The sequence below is a fragment of the Chaetura pelagica genome, unplaced genomic scaffold (genome assembly GCF_000747805.2).
Source record: "Chaetura pelagica isolate M959 unplaced genomic scaffold, ChaPel_1.0 scaffold416, whole genome shotgun sequence".
Classification (NCBI taxonomy): Eukaryota; Metazoa; Chordata; class Aves; order Apodiformes; family Apodidae; genus Chaetura; species Chaetura pelagica.
In genome coordinates, this window is record NW_009953579.1 from 1,081,048 (window position 1) to 1,102,201 (window position 21,154).

Consider the following 21,154-nt stretch of genomic DNA (forward strand, 5'->3'; position numbering starts at 1 on the left):
TTTATTCTGTATTAGCTGTGGAAGCATATAAGATCATTATTTCTCTCCTGTTAAACCAGGTTCATTTCTTGTGAATCACTTTGGCGTGTCACAGTTGCAAGAACACAAATTGAGAGTCCTCTTTTAAACGGTTAAAATTCAAGGATAATTTTTTTCAGTAAAACACATCAAATGGTTATCTAATTCTTTCTCATCTGTAGGTCAGACCCTTTCTTAGGAGAAGATTCACTGATAATAGAAAGACTTCTGATTTAATGTGATTAATTTCTTTTTATCGTATACCTGCATACTGCTGTTACTTACATATGTGTGTGCCTTTTAGGTAATTGCACCAGACTTACGCGTGCAAAGCTGCCTCTGCATCTTTTAGGTGAGAATACAGTGTTCTCAGTCAGCACAGGAAAGCAAAGCAAACGCATCTGCTGCAACCTGGGAGGAGGTGGTGGTGGTCTTAAAAGAAGCACAGTACATTATCATTTTCAGTTGTTCCAGAAGGTGCTACTGCGATGCTGTATAAAATCACTGCTTTGAAAAGGCAAACAGGGAAACTTTATTCAGAAGCTTGTTTATTTTGCAGTTGAGGTTGTTTTATACGATTCTCGAGTATGGATGTTGAAGTTAGTGAGGCCCCTATTTAACCCCTTATTACTAAGTACTTTGCCCCATACTATTTTTCTAGAAAATTTATATTTCAGTCCTTCAAACAGTGTTTTCCTTTGTAGAAATCCGGAGTGAAATTGCTGCAAAAGCAGGGATGATTATACAGAGAGTAGTGCTGAATTCACGCCCAGGTATGTATTTCTCTTCAATAAAGGAACAATGTGTTGTAGTTATCTAATGTGCCAAATTGTGAAGGCAGAAACAGACCCTAACTTAAGACGTTGACATATATGTCTTAATATTGCATGCAACTGTAAATTAAGTTTATTGTGCAGTGTTTTGGTTTAGTCTGCATATACAGATTTCTAAACTCTTGGGTGAGAAACAAAAAGGGTTGATTCATAACATATGACAAAACTGTAAGTGCAGGGACACAAAGTGAAGAAAGGTTAGCAAGCATTGCATTCCAGTTCTGACATCAGTTCTTTTTCAGGAGATGACTAAAATACAGTGGTTTATTACTGTTAGTTTTCTGTTTTTAGTAAATACTGAATCTTTTCTTACTGCCATGTTTCTAAGTGTTTGTTTTTTTAATTTACACTCTTGAGGATTTACTTCCTTGCTTACACATTTGCCTTGTTACAGGTGTAAGCATCATATTTTGAATAGTGAGCTTATACATTGTCTGTTGTAGAAGTACCAACCTGAGGATGTGGTACTGGGGCTCTTGGCATATGTTTTATAGGTGTTTCTCCGAAGCTTTAATTTAAGGAGTTCTGTCTGTAGCTGTGAAGGGATGCTCTGGCAGCATATGCATGCACAGTGGCAATGGTCTGTATTCCCCTGATCTCACTGAGTCACAAGAGACTGAAAGCTGAGAGTTTAAAACTGACCTGGTTAAAATTTACAGTCATTTGCTACTGGCAAAATAGTGCACAATGGTTTTGTCATATGAAAGAAGTCCCAATACATTCTTTGTTTTAAAAGTTTTATGCCTCAGTAAAGATATAGCCTAGCTTATTTTGAAATACCACCTTAGAAAAAGGCCTTCCCATATTGAAAAAGGGAAGCTCAATATTGATTTATTTATTTGTTTGATTTTTAAAAATAATTGTAGGTAAGAATGGTGTGCCGGTGGCTGAAAACTTCCGACTGGAGCAAAGTACAATAGCAGATACCATCCAAGCAGGACAAGTGCGTGTTAGAACCCTTTATCTCTCTGTGGACCCTTACATGGTAGGTGATAGACTTAGATCTAACCTAGAATTTGTTTTTTTCAAATATCTTCAGCTCTGTACCTGACGTGATATTTAGCTCCAAGGTTACTGATTATAGGACAAATGTATCTCTAGTATAACTTATTCATTCTATTCATTCTGATGGAGTTATATTGGAAAGGAATTTGGCATTAATGTGCCTGTGATATATATATAGGACTATGACTTTATATTACCAGGAAGAGACTGTGAGCCCTGATACATGATTACAGATTTGTTTGTATCAGCTTTTCCTGAACTTTGCTTTTTTAATATAAATATTTAAACTTCTTTTTTTTTTTTTTTCCCCTCATGGAAGGAAGTATTTTTCAATTCAGGGGAGCGTGGGTAGTAAGGAGGAAGAGTATTTCATTATGAAGCAAGCAAAGGACATGATCAAGCAAAAAAAAATATCTATACAAAACACCTTAATTATTCAAGTTAAATGTTCTTTAGCTATTACCAGTTTTGTTGTTCACAAATAAAAGTCAGATTTTCTCCATAAGTGGCAGGACAAAAATGTGTCAATACTTTGTAAACAATGGAAACAGAGAGAAGTAGTGAATGGAGCCATAACCAGCACTCGCACCTAATTCTGCAAAGCTGTACAAATGACGTGGTTTGGTTGGGAGAGCTGTGGGTTGAAATGAAAATGAAGGTAGGAGGAAAACCAGACAGAACCAGTCTGCTAGTATGTAAAAATTTCCTGTCAAGAGACTTCTGATTATTTGTTCTCTGCATAGAGGAGATAGTAGAAAAGAAGCAGTTTTTAATTTCAGGAAAGTAGCTTGGGAATTAAGGAAAGGTTTAAGAATCCTGAAGTACTAATGCAGGATATATGTGGAGATACAAAGAAAATACTTAAGATTTCAAGGTGTTTCATTAAACATATCTCTTGTCAGGGATGGCCTACATATATTTGACTGTTCTTCAATGTATAAGCATGGACCAAATGACTTGTGCATGGTTTTTTAAATCCTTTTTTAAGATTTAAAATTTCAATAAATTTTTAAGATTAAAAATTTAAATCAATTTTTAAGATTCACCCAGTTAAGGATTCTTGTCAGACTTAAGCCAGTTGTCTTCAGCTGCACAGCTGACTTTGACACAGCATCTATGGCATGTATTGGCTTTGGTGACGCCACTGGAGAAGATGAGAATGGTCCTTCTGTAGTGAACAAAGGAGGGGAAAGAGGGATCTAAGAAAAGATTATGAATATTTGAGGCTTATTGAGAGATTTTTGAGTAGCCCTTTGTGTTTGAAGTTTTAAACATAGCTCATCCCTGACATCACTTGAACTCCTAAGCAAACCATGTGCTCCACCAGGGCCTCTCATTAAAGCCTTGTCTTTCAGCGCTGTCGGATGAATGAGGATACCGGCTCAGATTACCTCCTTCCCTGGCAGCTGTCTGAAGTTGCTGATGGTGGGGGCATTGGGGTTGTGGAGGAGAGCAAGCATGATAACCTTGCTAAAGGAGACTTTGTAACTTCCTTCACTTGGCCCTGGCAGACGGTGGCAATTCTAGATGGAAGCTCGCTACAAAAGGTAATGTAAATGCAAAGCCCAAGCTGTCACTGTTTTCTTTTTCAAAAAGTTTTTTTTTGTTTTTGTTTTTTTAAATAGCAGCTAATTATACTATTAATTGGTCAAAAGCAAGCCAATGTTACTGGAGCAACCAGTTCTAAAAAGGCAGATCAACTCACAGGTGGAAAAGTCTGTTTCAGTTTATCCCTTTTCTTAACAAAGAAAATGTAAATGCTTCTGTTGGTTACCAGATGTGCCAGTATTATTTCAATTTTTGGATTTTTAATACATTTCCCTGAAACTGCTTCTGTTAATTAATTATGTTAATTATTCTGATTCTAGTAGAACTGATTCATAGGAGTGTAGTCACAAGACACAAAAAGCTTTATTTTAGATACATTTATTTCATGGACATACATTAATACAAGCTTTTGCTTGAGATTTTACATTAACAGAAGAAAGGGTATTAAATATTAAGTTGAAAGTGGAGAGCTTGACAGTGCATATGGGGTATTTTATTGATCGTCCTTGTGTAACACAGAAAATGATTGTAGTTGTAAGAATGTGTGCTTTCCAATACAGTCCTTTCTGTAGGACCCTTTGTCACTGATCTGCAGTCACAGTATTTGATAAAATGATGCTATTTTGTCCTTTATGCTAACGTAGGGATAATTCACCATTGCTGGAAACTTCTTATCTTGCAACTGCTTTTTGACACTTCCATAACTTAAGTTTTGGTGAGTGATTTTGTTTAAAAACTTTTTCTAAAACTACAGAAATATCATCTTTGTTTTGCTTTGTATAAACTTGTTTTTAGGGTAGAGATAGTTTATAGACAGCTCATCCCTTCTAGTTGTACCTTGCCTGGTAAATATCCTCAGTTAGCTTTCTATTCTCAGGCAATCAAATAGCAAAGAGCAAAACCTCACTTGAAAAAGAAATGAACGTCACTATGTGTGTCTCTTTTGTAGCTTGTTCCACAGCTTGTGGATGGACACCTTTCCTACTTTCTTGGTGCAGCTGGCATCACAGGACTGACGGCCTTGTTAGGTATAAAGGAGAAAGGACACGTGGCTGTGGGTGCAAATCAGACAATGGTGGTAAGCGGAGCAGCCGGTGCCTGCGGCTCTTTGGCCGGCCAGGTAGGTGGGCTCAAGACATGCAAGCATACTCTGTTGCCAAGTTTATCTTGAGAAACATGTTTATTACTAAAAGTACAGAAAAAATAATTGTTAACACGAGCAGGTATATCTCCATGGGAAGGATCAGTTTCACAGTTACAGCTTACGTTCTCACCGACTAAGATTTTAGATGTGACACTTCAGTTTCATGAGGCTGGGATATGAAAACCTCATCCAAGGTGGTTACTTGTCACTAGCATAGATAAAGTAGATGGAAAAAATACATGATATATACCATATATTTGATAAATACCATATATTTGATATATTTGATGTTTACCATATATTTGTATAGTAGCCTGCCATTTGAACACAATGTTTGAGCTGACTGGAGACCTTCATTTTTTTCTGTATTAGAAAACAGCCAGTAAAAAACCACAGTAAACCCTTCTTCATGTTGTGGTCCATGACATCCCTTCTGTTCTGAGATTTACAGCCCTTTTATCCTCCTCAACTTTGCAGAACATGTTGTGGTGTGTTTGTGTGTGTGTGTATGAGCCTATCTACAAATATTTACACATGCATACATATATGTGTGCACACAAACACAATAGCTGTTAAGCAAGCTTAAGACTTACTGATGAAGAGGAGCTGTGAAAAAACAATGCATAATTAAATCAATGAAGAGTATATTTAGATCAATTATTGTCCAATCTTTTTGGCTTTTTATTAGCCAAAAAGATTGTGTGTTACGGTACTTGGCAGATGGTGATTTTATACAATATTTGGCTCTCCAGTACTGCCAGTTGTGGGTGGCTCCACACAGTAAACCTCCTGCAATCAGTGAGTTTGGGAAGATGACAGATTTTGGTTCTACTTGCCCCTTCTCTGTGTGGGAGAGGGGACTGACAAGAGGCTATTGTGTCATCCATGAGGTGGGAGCCTGGGCTGAGTTGTGTTTGCTTGTTTTTTAACTGTGCTCCTGCAGATTGGTCGCCTGGAGGGCTGCTCTAGAGTGGTGGGGATTGCGGGCACAGATGAAAAGTGCTCCATCTTGGTCCAAGAAATGGGGTTTGATGCTGCTATCAATTACAAGAAGGGGGATGTGGCAAGGCAGCTACGTGAACTCTGCCCAGGTGGGGTGGATGTTTACTTTGACAATGTTGGTGGAGACATCAGTGATACAGTTATAAGTCAGGTAATTATACCCACTGTCGGGTTTATTCTAGTCACCCTTCACTGTCGGCACACCCATCTCTGTGTCGATTCATACTGGAGACCAGCCTGCAATATGGCAGGTCAAGGCTTTCCACTTCATTGAGCTAATCCAGGTGCTGATTCTGCTCCTGAGGAGAAATTTGGAATTGGTGTCTGTCATTTGGACCAGTCTGGCAGTGTAGTAATGGAAACACAGTTTCTAGTCTTTCCCTTGTTTGGCCAGGATACTTGGTAATATTCTAAAAATCTTGTCTGTCACTGTAGTAATGTTGTGATTGGTCAGCTTTGGTTTTCTGGCTTCACAAAAGACCAGCTTTGCTGATCCTTTATTTCCATAAAGCCTCTTGACCAGCCCTCTTCATTGTTAATATGAAACTACTCTGTCTCATGGCAGAGTGGCTTTGGTGGCAGTGCCATCTTTCGGAGCTCTGCCTCGCAGCTGTATCCAACTACTTTGTCCTATTACCCCTCTCCTGCTGTCAAAAAAGGCAACAGTAAGGCAACACAGTAAGGCAACAGTTTCTTATATTCTTTGTGTTTAATGCCTTTTTGTATTATGAATACGTTGTATAGCATTTATTTTTCCACTATTGCCCTGCATTTATGTATTTGAATGTTGTAGGTTGATCGGGACTGCCTGCAAGTCTGCCACTATTTTTTTAGGAAATGTGGCTCTAAATAAGGATACCCATGTGGAAGTTTTGCATTATCATCTATTGCATCTCTGGGAAATGTAGGTTCTGACACCAAAGAATGTAATTTTTATTACTTTGTGCTGTCTCAAACAGATGAATCAGAACAGCCATATCATCCTGTGTGGACAGATTTCTCAGTATAACAAAGATGTGCCTTATCCTCCTCCACTGCCTCCTGACATAGAAAAAATACAGAAAGAAAGGAATATCACAAGGTACATTTCTCCTCCAGAGCTTGTGACCAGGTTCCAGGTAGATTGCAAATGCTGTGACTGTGATGTTTGGATGATAGCCTGTGGATGCACAGCAGGCACGTGTAATCAGAACAGGATGCTGCCACATGAAAAAAGGAAACTATAATCACAACATCAGTAAATCTTTTCTGTTATGTTTGTCTGTATCAGCATAACAAATGGGGAAGAGATGTTGTTACATGTTAAGATAGTTGTTCGTTCTTACGCTTTTTTGTGGTTGCTTGATGTAGTCATAGAGTCTTTGGACATAGAGTCTTTCTTCAGTATGAGGGAAGGTGTTGCTGTAGTTCTGTTCTCAGATGTTTTGCAAAGTGCCTTCTCCAAGTGCAGTAGTTCAGGCAGAGAGAAAAGAAAATATTTTTAAAGTAAGGCTGCAGGTGATGCAGTGATTCTATTGAAATTACATTTTCAGTGTTTGGGGTTTTATTAGGTAATTGGACTGTAGGTGTGACAGATATATACAGGTAAAATATTTATTTTTGTTATGACTCTGGGAATTACTGAATCTCAGGATTCAGGTGGAGCTAAAGTAGAGATTACATGTAAAGCCTTAGGACATTTTTCATTCATTTCATTGGAGAAAGTTGGAGACATTTGATTTCTTTGCAAACCGACTGATCTCTTCTAATTAAAATTCTTTTCTTGTCCCTCTTACTGTTGTCTGCACTAGGATGCAGACAAAAATGGATAAAAATGCTAAAATACACTGTGCATAGTAGAAGGCAGTGGAAGATTTAGTCAGTACATTGCTAAAGTAATTATAATTTTTGATGATTGTTTCAGTTTCTCTGGATTGCTCTAGAGAGCTGTGACAACAGGACATGCAAAATTTTGGGGAGCCTGAATGTTAATTTATAGTCACCAACTAGTTGCAGGTCCATTAATTATTCTCTCTAGCACAAAAAAAAAAAAAAAGGTATTCACTCACATTTTATGGACATTTACTTATTCTGGCAATACTACTTGATTTTTATTTCTCTTCCCTCTGATGCATGAACAAAATTACTTGTCTAAGACTGATGTTACTGTCAAGCTCCCACTGCAGGGATCTGTCTCAAAAAGCTGGCAGAGCTCTGAGCTGTGTCTCGTATTAAATACTGATAATCCTTCCGTTTCAATAATGCCGTTTCCTGAAAAGATTTGTTAAGATTTCAAAATATGCTTGCCAACCTTTCTTAAACCAAGGCTCATTCTTTTCTTTCACAGGGAAAGATTCTTAGTGTTGAACTACATGGACAAACAAGAAGCTAGTGTATTACAACTCTGTCAGTGGATCCAAGAGGGTAAACTGAAGGTAGGAGCTTTTATATCTAACCTATGGCCTCTGATACTGTCTGCTCAGATCATGGTCTGACTACAAGAACTCCAGTGTCTTTGTCCTTGGCTCTCTTACTGTGCCTCAGAATTGAACAGATTTTCTTATGAACGTGCAGGTCTACTTGAAGGCTGTCACAGTTTAACACAGGACCAGCAATTAAACTAATGACAATAAAGTCTATCCCCTCCCTCTTCCACCCAGATAGGGAAAGGAGAGTGAGAATGAGAGAGGCTTCCAGATTGAAAACTAAACTAGACAGCTTTAATGAAATAATGGCATTATGAGAAAATATGTACAAATACATACATATGTGTGCAGGAGCATACAAAACCCCTGTCACCTCCAGCAACTCTCACAGCAGTTCTCTGAGCTGTGGGCAGTCTCGAAAACTCCTGGACTGCTTCTGGAGATAGCAGCAGAGCAGACAGGATCTGAGGGGAGAGATATAAAGGTCAGGAACACACAGGCCTAGAGATCAAAGGTGGTAGGTAGATGAAGTCCTCACTGGACACTGGTCCTGTACAGAAGAGAACTTTACTTCCATTATCCCTGAATTTATACCATGTAGGATGCTTATGGGGATGGAATACTCTGTTTGACCAATTTAGTCACTTGTCTAGTCTGCTCCTCCCTGTGGGAGGGTTGGAGATGTGATTCTTCTGCTCCTTTAGTGTCCAAAGCAGCGAATCTGACAAGTGTAGACAAGTGGCCTTGGTCTCTCAGTACTAACTATAAACATTCAAGAGGTATCAGTCCACTGGCTGGAAAGCTTGCTGTTAATTTCAACAAGTGTGCTGCTTAAAAGAGAATTCACTGAAGAAAAGAGAAAAATCAGTAGAAAGAAGTTTTCCTTTATCCTAACTCAAACCAGGACAAAGGCTTATTTAGGTAGTAGATACCTGCTGAGGATCATGTGACTATAGTATGACAGACTTTTCTAATTATGTGCTGCTGATGTCTGTATTTCTTTCAGTACAAACTGCAAGTGCTTTTTTTACTTAAGGATCTGACCTTTATTAATACTTACTATCGAATTTTTGATTAATGTCCTGAATACTTTAGTTCTAGATTCTTCAGGTGATCGGTAAATTTTTCTGGGAAAATCCTAAGACGTGACATTTTGGCAGGGACAGGCATGTTCCAATTCTAATTGAAGTATTAAATTGCCTGCAGGTTTACCGGAAAGTATTCATTCCTTTCTTGGTGAAAGAATCTGGCCCAAAGAGATTCTTCATTGTAGAACAGATTCTATCGATTGTAGCAAGAGAATCTTTGAGATTTTTGTAATTTCTGTAGCAGTTTCATGGCATGTTTCTAAGAAATGTCAATCCTCTTTGAAGAAAGCTAAAATTACTTTTTTTGCCTTTACAGGTCAGAGAGACTGTGGTAGAAGGCTTAGCAAATATTGGTGGTAAGATTTTTACACAGTTTTCTAAGAATAATAATCTGATAAAATGCAGTGACAGAAGTTGTTAACTACCTCCTTTGTTTCATTTGACAATTCAGATTTTAGTATTTTATCCAAAACTTTAATGCTATAATAAACGAAAATTTTTCTACAAGGTATTAAAAATTTACATTACAAGATTTTTTTTATGTTAATACCCCCTATTGAATATAAATTTTGAGTTTGTTTGTTTGTTTGTTTTATGGGGGGGTATTAAGTGTAAACTGCTACCTTAGCAGCTGATTATAGTCACTCTGCTCTTACAGATTTAAGGTGCTGCCCATTTCTTAGAACTTGTAAGAAAACATGTTTTGGAAACATTGAACTGAGGCTTAAAAAAACCAATCCAACAGTGTTACTGGATTTCATAACAAAACAAATTGAAAAGTACAGACAAGAATGGGAAAAGCCTATTAGAGATTGCTAAACAAAGTAAAAAATAATTTCTTTTGAATGAACAAAATAGTCTGTAGCATGTTCAAAAAATCTATAACAAAGAAAATATGTAAATGAAGGGGCCCTTCTGACTCCAATGAGGCAAAGCTACAGAGCCAGGTGATTCAAGATGTGCCATAAAAATGTTTCCCTTTCAAGTAGAAAGGAAGAGTGTGATTTAGTCCATTTAGTCTTTAGTCTCACAGGATTGGAAACCAGTGGAATTGATAGTCAAATCTTACAGATTTAAATTTATTCTAGTCATTGCTTCTTACTGGTATACTTAAGTGTTTTGAAGGAATTTGATAAAATATAGCAGTCATATTTCATACTTTGTTTACTCAAAGACCTATCATTTTGCACCAGCTTCTGGCTTTCATTGCATTATATAGAGTATTTATAAACCTTTTCCTTTCACAAAGGTTTGTGAAACCCATGGTGTTTGTGGGTTCTGCAGTCACTCCTTGTCTTTCTGTTTAGTGTTTGTATGGCTTATCACAAAACCAGCAAATATAATAATTTCATTACTTTGTATAGAGCTAAGCAGTTGCTTATGTATCAGGTTTTTTTCCATTATTACAGACTTTCTTTTTTTCTTGAGTTGGGGAGATGTTTAATTAGTTTACTTCTACCCAATTTTTTCTCTTTTTTTGAAAGTTACTTGGCATGTTTTGCTTGGTACTAACTCATTTCATTCTTTCTCTTGCAGCTGCTTTCCAGTCCATGATGAATGGAGGCAATATTGGAAAACAGATCGTCTTAGTTTCTAAGTAGAAGTTACTTCTTCGGGAAAAATAATTGGATTCTCTTAACTGTGAGCAAGTTTTACTTACACTAATTTTCATTTTCTTAAATAAACCATTTAGTTGTTCTGTATGTACTGAAAGCAGATACCCTGGGATGCTAAGGCAGAACCTATGCTAATAATCTAAATAGAACTGGAAACAGAATGCAATAATTTATATTAGAAATGAGTAATAACATTCTTCTAAATGATTTCGACAGTTGCCAGGTAGCACACCTGTAAATATTTCATAGGTATTGGTTTGGAAGTTAGGACATCCTAGGAACAATTTTCAATAAGCAATTTGTATGCAGCCACCTAGTTTTGGTCATTAGAAGAATTTACTAGTGTAGATGTGCACTGTTGCCATGCTGGTTTGTCCCACTGCCCAGGAACTTCTCTAGGCATTTTTCATTTACTAGTGTAAGTTTACCCTGACAGTCCAATCAATCTGGCTAGTCATTTTAGAATGGAACTGTTCTCATTTTTACAGATACTTGCAATAAAAAATTAAATTTCTGGATTTGAAGATCTCTAATAACAAAAGCATTTCTATTTTGCCCTCTGAAACAAATTTCCACTGATATGTTTTGTCCATTCCTCAATATTGTGTAATTATAACTCTTGTTTTCAGAGTCCTTGAAACCTAATTAATTTACAATTCCATCTGCAGGCAACCTGAGATTTTCATCAGAGATAGGTGAGCCTTCTGCTTAACTGTTAATTTTTTGCATTCTTTGCATTCTAGACTAAAATGAAGTTTTTAGAATCCTTTTCTAAAATCTCTACTGTATCTTATTTTTGTGATACTGTCCCCTATTCCACAAGTTTTGTGTTTTTTGCCCTCTCCAGGGAGACAGACAGAGGGTCTCAAAACATGCTGCCTAATGAGAGAAGGTAACTTTGTGGACAATTGACCTTCTGTTCCCTCAGTAACTTAACTTTGCTTAGAATTTTTGGTCTAGCAGTGCTGTCTTACCATCTTAGTGGAGAAACTTGAAAAAAATGTTCACCATTTCCAAGTCTGACTAGCCTAACCCCAAGCCAAGTGGGACTGATGAGACGAAGTATGGCCTTCAAAAGCAAGGAACAGAAAAGGGAACAGATAATTATCTTAAATACATTAGAATTCCACTACTGGACTGGTTTTGGTTTTAATTTATTTGTCTTTAAGAGAGTGCTTCCAAACAGCAGGGTCAGAGAATGTCCAGAGAATGGATTATCTAGATCTGTGTGAGTCATTACCTAGGCTCAAACTAAATAGAATTCAAGAACTAGGAAAGAAAAACTAGACAAGAAATTTGTCATTCTAAATCATTTTGCATGCTGTGGAAAGTAAGACAATTGGCATTAAAATTGTCTGTTATGGTTGTAAGCATGAAGAAGAGTCCTTGCATTTCCTAATGCTGAAGCTGGCCCTGAAAGAAGGAAACATGCAGGGATAGATGCCATAAACTTTGAGGAAGAGAAAGACACCTGCAATATAGCATCAGATGGTCTAAAATCTTCGAGGTTGCATTTTTCAACTGCAAAACTCATGACTCTTTCAGCTAGATTGTGAATCCAGCAGCAGCATAACTAACTCAAGCAGCATTAATAAGTGTCATACTGAGATAGAAGCCAAAATCGTTATGCAGTAAATCAGTATGATCCTAGTTGGCAAATAAAGACAAAAAGCAACAGATGAGTGGAATTCTCTGAATTCCTACATATTGACTTTCTGTAGATGGTAACTCACTTGTGAAAGTTAAGCAAAGTTGGCTTGTAAGACTTTATAATTTCTATGTATATTAAAACAAGAGGCAGGAGGAAATGCAATGATCCTGAGCACTGTCTGTAAACTTGGATTCCAGTCATGTCAGCTGGATTTAATGGAGAGGGAGCTGATGGGAATACACTTCTCCAAACAGTGGCTCTACTGAGTGTGCTGATATGTCCATTTTCCCCTTTCCTTCTTCCCTCCCATGTGCTCCCACATGACTATACCTTATACCAATATTCAGACTGAAACAGGATCACCACCCCCCTACACATTGTTACCTAATGCACACCTTCTGCCAGGCCACAGATTAGCCTTAATGCACTTTAACACACCTAATCTTTCTGAATAAATGTCCTCATCCTTACAGTTCATTCCTAAAGCAAATATCTAAATGCAGAAGAAAACAACCTACTCCACATACATGGCCAGCCATTGACAGTCCACACCCCTGCAGCAAAGCTGATCTTAACCTGAGGTTCCATTACTACTTCTAAAAATTGTTACTGATGCAAAAGTATTGTTGTGAATGAGAGTGTTAGTATTGCTGATGCTGCTGAGTTGGAATATTGTCATTTTTAATTAGGCACAGAAAGTCCTTAATTGAATTTGGGTTTTTTTGTCTGTGTGTCTAATTGTACATAAAAATATATTGCAGTTTTTTGGGATGGTGGTGTACCATGGTGTTTTCCTATCTCCTTCCTCTTCCTACACACAAGTTTCAACATCCTTTAACTTGCATTTCCCTTATATTTGGCTTCTTCCAATCTGTAAGTTTTGTTTTGGTTTTAACAGGCTGTTCTGACAAAAATGCCTTCTATTCTTAAAACTGAGGACCATTTTTCTGTTTTAATTCTAGTCTGCTTGGAATCATAGTTTAGCAGCCAAAGCAAGCTAATTAATTACCTCTGTATTTCAAAAGAGACTTCAACTATGAACTGTGGTGAGTTTGTGTTGTATGAACATAAGAAAGCAATCATAACAATAACCACTCCTGAAAAGGTTTTAAAATGTTGTTTTCCTTTCATATGCTATAGGTGAAGGCCTCAGTCTGACATTTATGTTTCCAGAGCTACATTTGCTTGTCCAAAGTATAAATTCTGTACTTTAGAACAGTGTTTGTGGAAGAGTTACTCCAAAATGAGCTCATCTCTGGCACTGTGAATTGACACACCTTCTGGGAATGACAGTCCTCTAGGAAGTTATTTTTCACAACTGAAAAAAATATGATAAAATGATAAAATTCCCAGCACTATTATATTTACAGCAATTGCTTAGTAATCCACACCAGTCATAAGCCTATTAAGAGCTGGTGATGTGAGGGCTGATGCAGAGTGAGATCATGCTGAGGTACTGCAGCTTGACTGCAGCAGCATTCCTATAGTTAGGTAAGCTATCCAGGGCAATATGGGCTCTATCAGCATTAGTCAAGAGGGCATTATAGGTTCTATCAGCATTAGCCAAATGGATTTAGGTAAAAAAAGAAAAATAATAAAGATGGAGACAATCAAAGTAAACCTCTTCCTGGCACCACAAATGCTTAGGATTCTTACACAAGTGTTGCATTACTTGTGAAGCCTGGCTCATGTTACCTCTTAAGAATAAATGAAAAATCAAAGGGAGAAAATGCTTTAAAGCAAGTGCCCACCATTGCAAAAAAAAGTAAATACTAACACATCTTTTTTTCACCTTCTCTTAGTTATTTTAATCATACGACTCTTCAGCAATCATGTAGTTTGCATTACAGGAGAGGTCTCATTTAACAAAGGGTGACAAATAACAAAATTCCAGGATACTTTGGAATTAGCAGATAGTCACTGGCTCAGAAGCACTAGTGTTTGTCCTATGAAGCTTTACCTTACAAAGATGGCAAGAGAGTTTCTAAGATCTTAAGCAAAAGCAAGCATTAATTCAGCATGGGAGTTGTGCGACCACAGTAAAGTACTACAAATTCAGCTATGCAATCTTTATAAACAAGCATTTTTGTTGCAAAGGGTAATAAAACTTAAACAGCATTGGGCAGAGAGATGATTTATTTTTCTCTGAGCCAATCTTCTAGTTGTTTGTATTTAGTAGTTTTGTGCACTTCCATTTCCATCCTTTCTCTTTTTGTACCTTGTCCTGTATTTCATTGTCTTCCCTTCTGCTTTCTTACCCTCCATTCCCTCCACCCCCAATCCTTAATTTCTTTTTAGTTCATTTTTTTGTGTGTGTGTGTTTGGTTTTTTTTTTTTGTTGTTTGGTTGGATTTTTTGGCTTCTTTGATAATCAGGAAAACATGCTTTTGTCCATGGAGCCTCTGTTAGTGGTTTAGTGCTAGGCTGAGTAGTATAATGTCAGGATTTCAGGAACATGTCAGCTCTGCCATGAAAGGAGCTTGCCAACTAAGATACAAACATATCTTAGTGTAGTTTATAGTAGCTGTGGTTACAAAAGTGGAGACAGCAAAGGCAGATGCTTTTCTAATAGGTTTGTCTCCTTAATCTATATTTTAATGCATTGATCATGAAAGAAGCAGTTGCAGGATTACATAGTCCTGTTGTTTGTAACGTTGTTCTCCTGTATCGCTACACTTTCTTTTTTCTGGGTTCTCTTCACAGTGGGAAATGTTTATACAATCCATAAATAGACTGACAGGGGATAAAAGAAGACCACAGGCAGGGGGTATATCCCGCAATAAGAATGGGAAACAGCATCTGGAAAAGCTCCAAACCAAAAAAATATTTTGTGAGACACAACCATGTACTCTTTAGGAAAAGCACAAGAAAGAAGCACAAATAAGTCAAGACTTTTAGCCACAGGAACAAAGAATTTTGCAACCAGAAAGTTACCTTGGGTAGCATCTCTGCAAGAAGGAGCCTTCCATACCCCATCAGCCCCTAATTGCTTTCCTTTGACTTGCAGGCTTGGGAATGTGAGATGGGAAATTTAAGGGCCAAGGACCAGGCTCTGATAGGGTGAGGTTTGGACAGGAGTCAGCACAGCTGGATTTTCTCCTGGTTCTGGGGGTAGCAGGGGGAGCACAGGCCACAATCTACTGGTACTTTTCCAGCTGGGATGGAGCTTCCTTATTGTCCTGCCCCCCCAGAGTAGTCTCTTTCCAAAATAACCATCCCATTAGAAAGCTGAATAGGCATCAATGAGCATTCCAAACTGGAACAGCCTGTTCTGTGGCCTTGGGCCAGGCAGCCTGCATGAGCCTTCAGTGCCCTGCAGGCAGCTGTCTCTCACCTTTGCCTCAGCCAGCTCCAGAATGGGGTCCTTTGAACTTTTGCAACTGTTTTAATGTGGGGGTTTTGTATTTTATTTTTTGTTTATATGCTTAGAGATAGTGGGAAAAGCACACAGATAAAAGCCTCTCTCTGCCTCTATCCTTGCATTTTCCACTACACTGAATACCAGGATCTCTTTACTTAGATCACTGAATGGGACAGGCTTTCATTGCTGACATTTATAGGAAATTATGCATGGCAGTGGCATTCTTCTGGGACCTTCCCGCTGTAAGTTTTGCTCAGACCGCAGAGCACTGAGAGTAACGCATGTAAACTAATCTTTCTTTTTCCTAATTTGTTATGTATTTCACAGCATCTTGGATGTAATTCACCAAGGAACACAAAAATTCCATCATAAGTAAACAGTAGCATGAAAAACTACACATGCTTTTTCTAAAAGAGACTTAAAAAAACCCAAAATGTATTTGAAAGACATTGTCAGAATTTTTCTAATTAATAATTTCAAGTGTCCCTTTAGAGTAGTTTCAAATGGGAATTAAGTATATTAAATGAGCTCCTCCATGCAAATTAAAAAAACCCCAACAAACCAAAATCCAAACAAACCAAGCCAACAAACCCTGCAAAGTATTTTAAAGAAGCATTTATACTTTGAAATATTGATTTGTCACAGATTATACTGATGTGTGCTGCCCATTCATAAAGCACTTCGGCAGTCTGGTTCCACAATCCTGTACTTGCTTTGCTCACTTCATGTAGCAAAGGACTATGTGTCCTTCTAATGAACAGCTTGGGAAGGACACTCTTCAGAAGGCCTCTATACTCTCTTGGTTACCTTGAAACAGCTGTATACTACTATTTTAAAAGACAACTATATGTCAGAAGTAGTGAATAGCAAAGGCATTTGCTTCTGTTCAAGTAAAGGAGTTGATAAATAAAACCTTTTCAATCCATAAGCTGGAAAAATGGGTCATAAACCACATAACACTATGACAGATCTTACACTGATGCCCATTGCTGTAAATGCTAAAATACATTACAGTAGGGTATTGTTACCTTCTCAGTATAAATGCTGCCTTTTGGTGTGCAGAAGAGCTTAATTTTGAAAGACGACCAAACCCAGGCAATTTATCAGAACAACACAGGGCCTGTTGCACTGGAATGTCTGTCTTCAACCCACTGTGTTGACTGGTTCTTCAGGGTACCACAGGCCAGCAGAGGAACAAATGCAGTTTTCTCTAGAGGGTGGCTTGCAGATTTGTCCTATCTTCCTAGTTGTCAGAGGTTTCTCCAGTTATCACTGGTTCAAGTGACCAGAGATGTGTTCAGGAAAATGGGCTTTACTTTATAAAATTAATAGATTTTGTTTAAATTTTAAAGGAGAAAATCAGATGTAATTTTTCTTACTCGTTGTTAACTTGGGCAACCACTTGCCTATATAAGGACAGCTAAATTAGAAGCTGTCTTCTAATCTGTACTTCTAACAACTTTCAGCCTCCTGTGATATAAAGAATTAACAAACTTTTAAGAAGAAAAAGACTTAAAGTCTTCCTGTATTAAAGCATACAGTTCACCTACAGCTCAAGAAGGAAAGTTGATATATTCCTGCTAAAGTTTTAGAATACTGGAAAACTGCTTAAGGAGAAAATCTGAATTAATGTGAGACAAGGTAAACTGCATTTTTCTGTTAGGCAACAAAATCTGCAATAGCTCTATCTGTAGAGCATGAGCTTAGAGGTGCTTCCTATGCAGGGTAGAGTTCTAAGTTTCTGCAGTGTGCTTTTCACTGTGACACCAAGGCAGCAGGATGGTCCCTTCACCTCCATATTTATTATATCATTCCCACACACTTACCAATTCACACATCAACCATGTTTCAGAGCATGTGATTCTTGAGTCCTTGAATCCAGGTGTCGCACAGCTACAAATAAAACATCTTTGCTCACAATACTAAGAAGAGCACTGAGAGTTTCTTGACAGAATTCCATCCATCTACCAAACACATCCCAAGAAGCCAAAAAGGAAATATTTGACAGACTGTCATATTTTTAAGTCCATAGACATTTGATTACATGGAGATTAGATTACATTGCAATGAACTGCTACCATCACCACAACAACAACAAAAAATACTCCAATTTCAGAACAGGGTCTTGTCACAGGGTATAGGTATGAAATACTTCATTGCCACTTCTTAGACTTCCTGATCACATAAAAATAATTTCATAGTAAAATGTCAGTTTTATTAATTTTTTCAGTAATGTTCTCACAAGTAAACTTTGTGCCCTGCCACTGATTTTCTAGCAGCTTTTTTTTTATGTACCAAGAAATTATATTCTGTATTCTCTTAACAGTGTATTTAAATTATGCATATGAGAGCTGTTACTCTTTTTCCTATTGTATCTTCAATCACTGAGGAACAGGAATTAAGGAACAGGAAAACTCATATTTTAGAAATAACAAACTCATAATTGTAATAAATATTTTATTGAAATTCAATTTATTTTCCTTTATGTTATACCTCAATCACTGCTGTTTTTTTCCAAGGTGCTATAAATAAGTTACCTCTCCTTTTTCTCAAGGAGGCATAAATAAGTTACTTTAAAATTACCTAAATTATTTTAAATGTTCCACTCAGTAGTCTTGTGATTCTGATCAGTGTTCTCCTCACTTTATATATAAAGGCACCTCAGCTGTCTTGGCTCTGGATCATTACATTATTCATAAATGTAACTGTTCTATCATTTTTTGACTTAGAAAAACTGGAAACAAGTGAGTTTTCCTAGGTCACTCTTTGGTGCATTTGACTGAGACCCAGAAGTACAGCCGTGACCCCATCACAGACCTTATAGGCATCAGACCACATGATTCCTTCAGGCTCTCCCATCCTGAGGACACTGTCTCCATTTTCTTTAAAGCTGAACTCTGACTACAGCTGGGAATCCCAGCAACATTGATCACTCACTGTCCTTTCACTGGTCAAGTGTGGGAAAATTTGCAACCATGGCAGTGGAAAACAGAACTGCTTCCTCCCAGAGGAAGCACGTTAATTAGCCAGCCACTTCTCATTGGCTCCTCTTTCACTTGGAGGAGGTCATTATCAACATGTTCCAGAAACCTCCTGGATTGCTTATGCCCTGCTGTGTTGTCCCTCCAACAGACAGCAGGGTGGTCCCATGAGAAGCAGGGCTTGTGAACATGAGGGTACTCCTATCTGTCTATAAAGCGTGTCATCCACTCCATCTTCCTGATCGGGTGGCCTGTAGCAGACCCCTGCTATAATGTCCCCTGTGCCTCCCCTTCCTATAATCCTGACCCATATGTTGGTCAGCTCCTCACCCATCCCTAGGCAGAGCTCCATGGACTCCAGCTGTTCACTGATGTAGAGGGCAACAACCCCTCCTTGTCTCCCCTGCCTGTCTTTCCTTAAGAGCCTGTATCTTCCCATTCCAACACTCCAGCCATAGGAATCATCCCACCATGTCTCAGTGATTCCAATCAGGTCATAGCCCTGCAGGCACGCCCATGGCACTTACTCCTCTTATTTATTGCCCCTGCTGCATGCATTTGCAGAGACATTTAAGCTGGGCTCTTGGTGAAGCTGACTTACAGACTGGAGAGGCTGGAATTCCTCTGAGTTATTTCTCCAGTGCTTCCCTATTGGCTCTTATTACCTGAGGAGCCTGTTGCTCATCTTCATAAGACTGAATGTGCTGCAGTTGTGTCCAGCACATCTCCAAACAACAGGCTGAGGGCTCTCTAACCTTGGCATGTCATCCCACAGCTTATCACAGGGAAGCCTGATGTTATCCCTCTTCCCTTTCAAATCTGTCAATGAGTCCCACAGGCTCCTGAGCAAAGACCCTCTTCCTCCTTTGAGAAAGGCGAATATCATGTGATGCCATCAAGCCTGCCATGTAGACCATCCCATAATCAAAAAACCCAAAATTGTAGTGGTGACACCAGCCATGGAACCATGTACTTTTAGACTGGGTCCATCTATTTCTTCCTATGCCCACAACTGAAAGGAGAGGAGAAAATAACCTGTGCCCCAGCTTCCCTCACCAACCATCCATCCAAAGGCCCTGAAGTATCTTGATTGCTCTTGGACTATGCGTTGCAGCTTCATCACCACCCACATGGAAGATCAGTAATGGGTAATATAGTCCAAGGGTTGCACCAGGCTAGGAGGTTTCCTAGCAATGTTTGTAACCTGGGCCCCAGGGAGGCAGCAAACCTCCCTAAGAGGAAGGTCCGTCCAGCATATTGGACACTGTTCTCCTCAGAAGGGAGTCACCTACAACTATAACCCATCTTCCTATTGGAAGTGGTCATGATATGGGGGATAGGCCTTTCTGACTTCAGCAACACCTCTGGTGTAGATGAACCATCATCCATTGACTGGCCTTCCACATCCAGAGCCTCATACCTGTTGTACAGAGGCACCTGGGAAGGTGAGATGGGCAAGTAGGATGTTTGCCTGCAGCCCTGAGGGTGGATTTGCCTCCATTCACTCCTTTTGTTTCAACTACTGCCATCTGCTTGGTGAGGGGAGGAAACGGGGTCCCCTTGATCTTGGGTTCCTTCTGGTGGCTGTTCTGTCTCAGGGAGGGCAGAGCATTGGTCCACCAGTCTGCCTCCCTGATGCTCCTTAACCTTTCTGCCTCCTCTCGTGTCTCTGCCACCAGGCTCAGCAGATCATCCACCTGTTCACACCTCACACAGCTGTTCCCACTACTGCCATCTACTACCATTGAAAGGAAATACATATAATATGTATTATACAGTATATTGTATATGTATAATACAATAGAAATATATAATACATATTGTTATACATTTCCTCTTTAATAGAGCTCTGTAGCAATGCAGGTACTGCTTCAGGGCTTCCCACCTAATGGTTGGGCTGTACAGAATCACAAAACTATAGGCTGTGCCTTGACAGTTTTTAAGTCAGAACTTTGAATGTTTATATTGTACTTCATGAGTTCTGACAGTTTTTCATTTCTACTATGTAAGATCTAAGCTCAGATGATTTCAGCGTCCAGGTTTTATAAATCAGAGCTGAGGTCAGCACCACCAACCACATTCTCATTGGGGAGAGGAAGAAAGCCAAAGTCCCATAGGTTCGCTGCAGGAAATAGCAGGAATAGACCTGCCAGGCCAGGAGGAGGGCCATTGCCAGGTGGACAAGCACAGCCGTGAGGCGTCCAACGCGATGGAGGTGAGAGCAGAAGCTGTGACCGTGGCATCGCTGCAACAGGCACCAGCACAGATAAGCCATTAATGGCAGGTTGAAAAACAACATCTGAAAGAAAGAGCAGACACAAATAAGACGAGGAGTGAACCAAATGTTCTTGAGTAACATCCGTGAGGGCATAGAAAGAAGCATATAAAACTGTCCCATTGCTGAGTGCAATTCCCAGAGCTGGAATCTCAGGATGCACTTCCAAGACCCTGCAGCTGGTAGAACTCTGTGGCTGCCTGTGCCTTAGTCCCAGGCCAAACATT

General features: G+C 38.8%; 2 protein-coding genes across 2 annotated transcripts in view; one reads left to right on the plus strand and one right to left on the minus strand.

Annotated features, from left to right (window-relative positions):
- The first annotated feature begins 726 nt into the window (after positions 1-726).
- PTGR2 (prostaglandin reductase 2) lies at positions 727-10,808 on the plus strand. Its single transcript, XM_009999744.1, has 9 exons — positions 727-791; positions 1,718-1,836; positions 3,212-3,403; positions 4,354-4,524; positions 5,492-5,701; positions 6,510-6,631; positions 7,877-7,964; positions 9,360-9,399; positions 10,580-10,808. The coding sequence occupies exons 1-9, from the start codon at positions 755-757 to the stop codon at positions 10,642-10,644; spliced, it is 1,044 nt and encodes a 347-aa protein (XP_009998046.1). The 5' UTR covers positions 727-754; the 3' UTR covers positions 10,645-10,808.
- Positions 10,809-20,624: 9,816 nt separating this feature from the next.
- Positions 20,625-21,154, minus strand: part of TMEM62 (transmembrane protein 62) — an 18,663-nt gene continuing 18,133 nt past the window's right edge. Inside the window, exon 14 of the mRNA XM_009999755.1 lies at positions 20,625-20,951. Coding sequence (XP_009998057.1) covers positions 20,625-20,951 — 327 coding nt within the window. The remainder of the gene's footprint in view (positions 20,952-21,154) is intronic.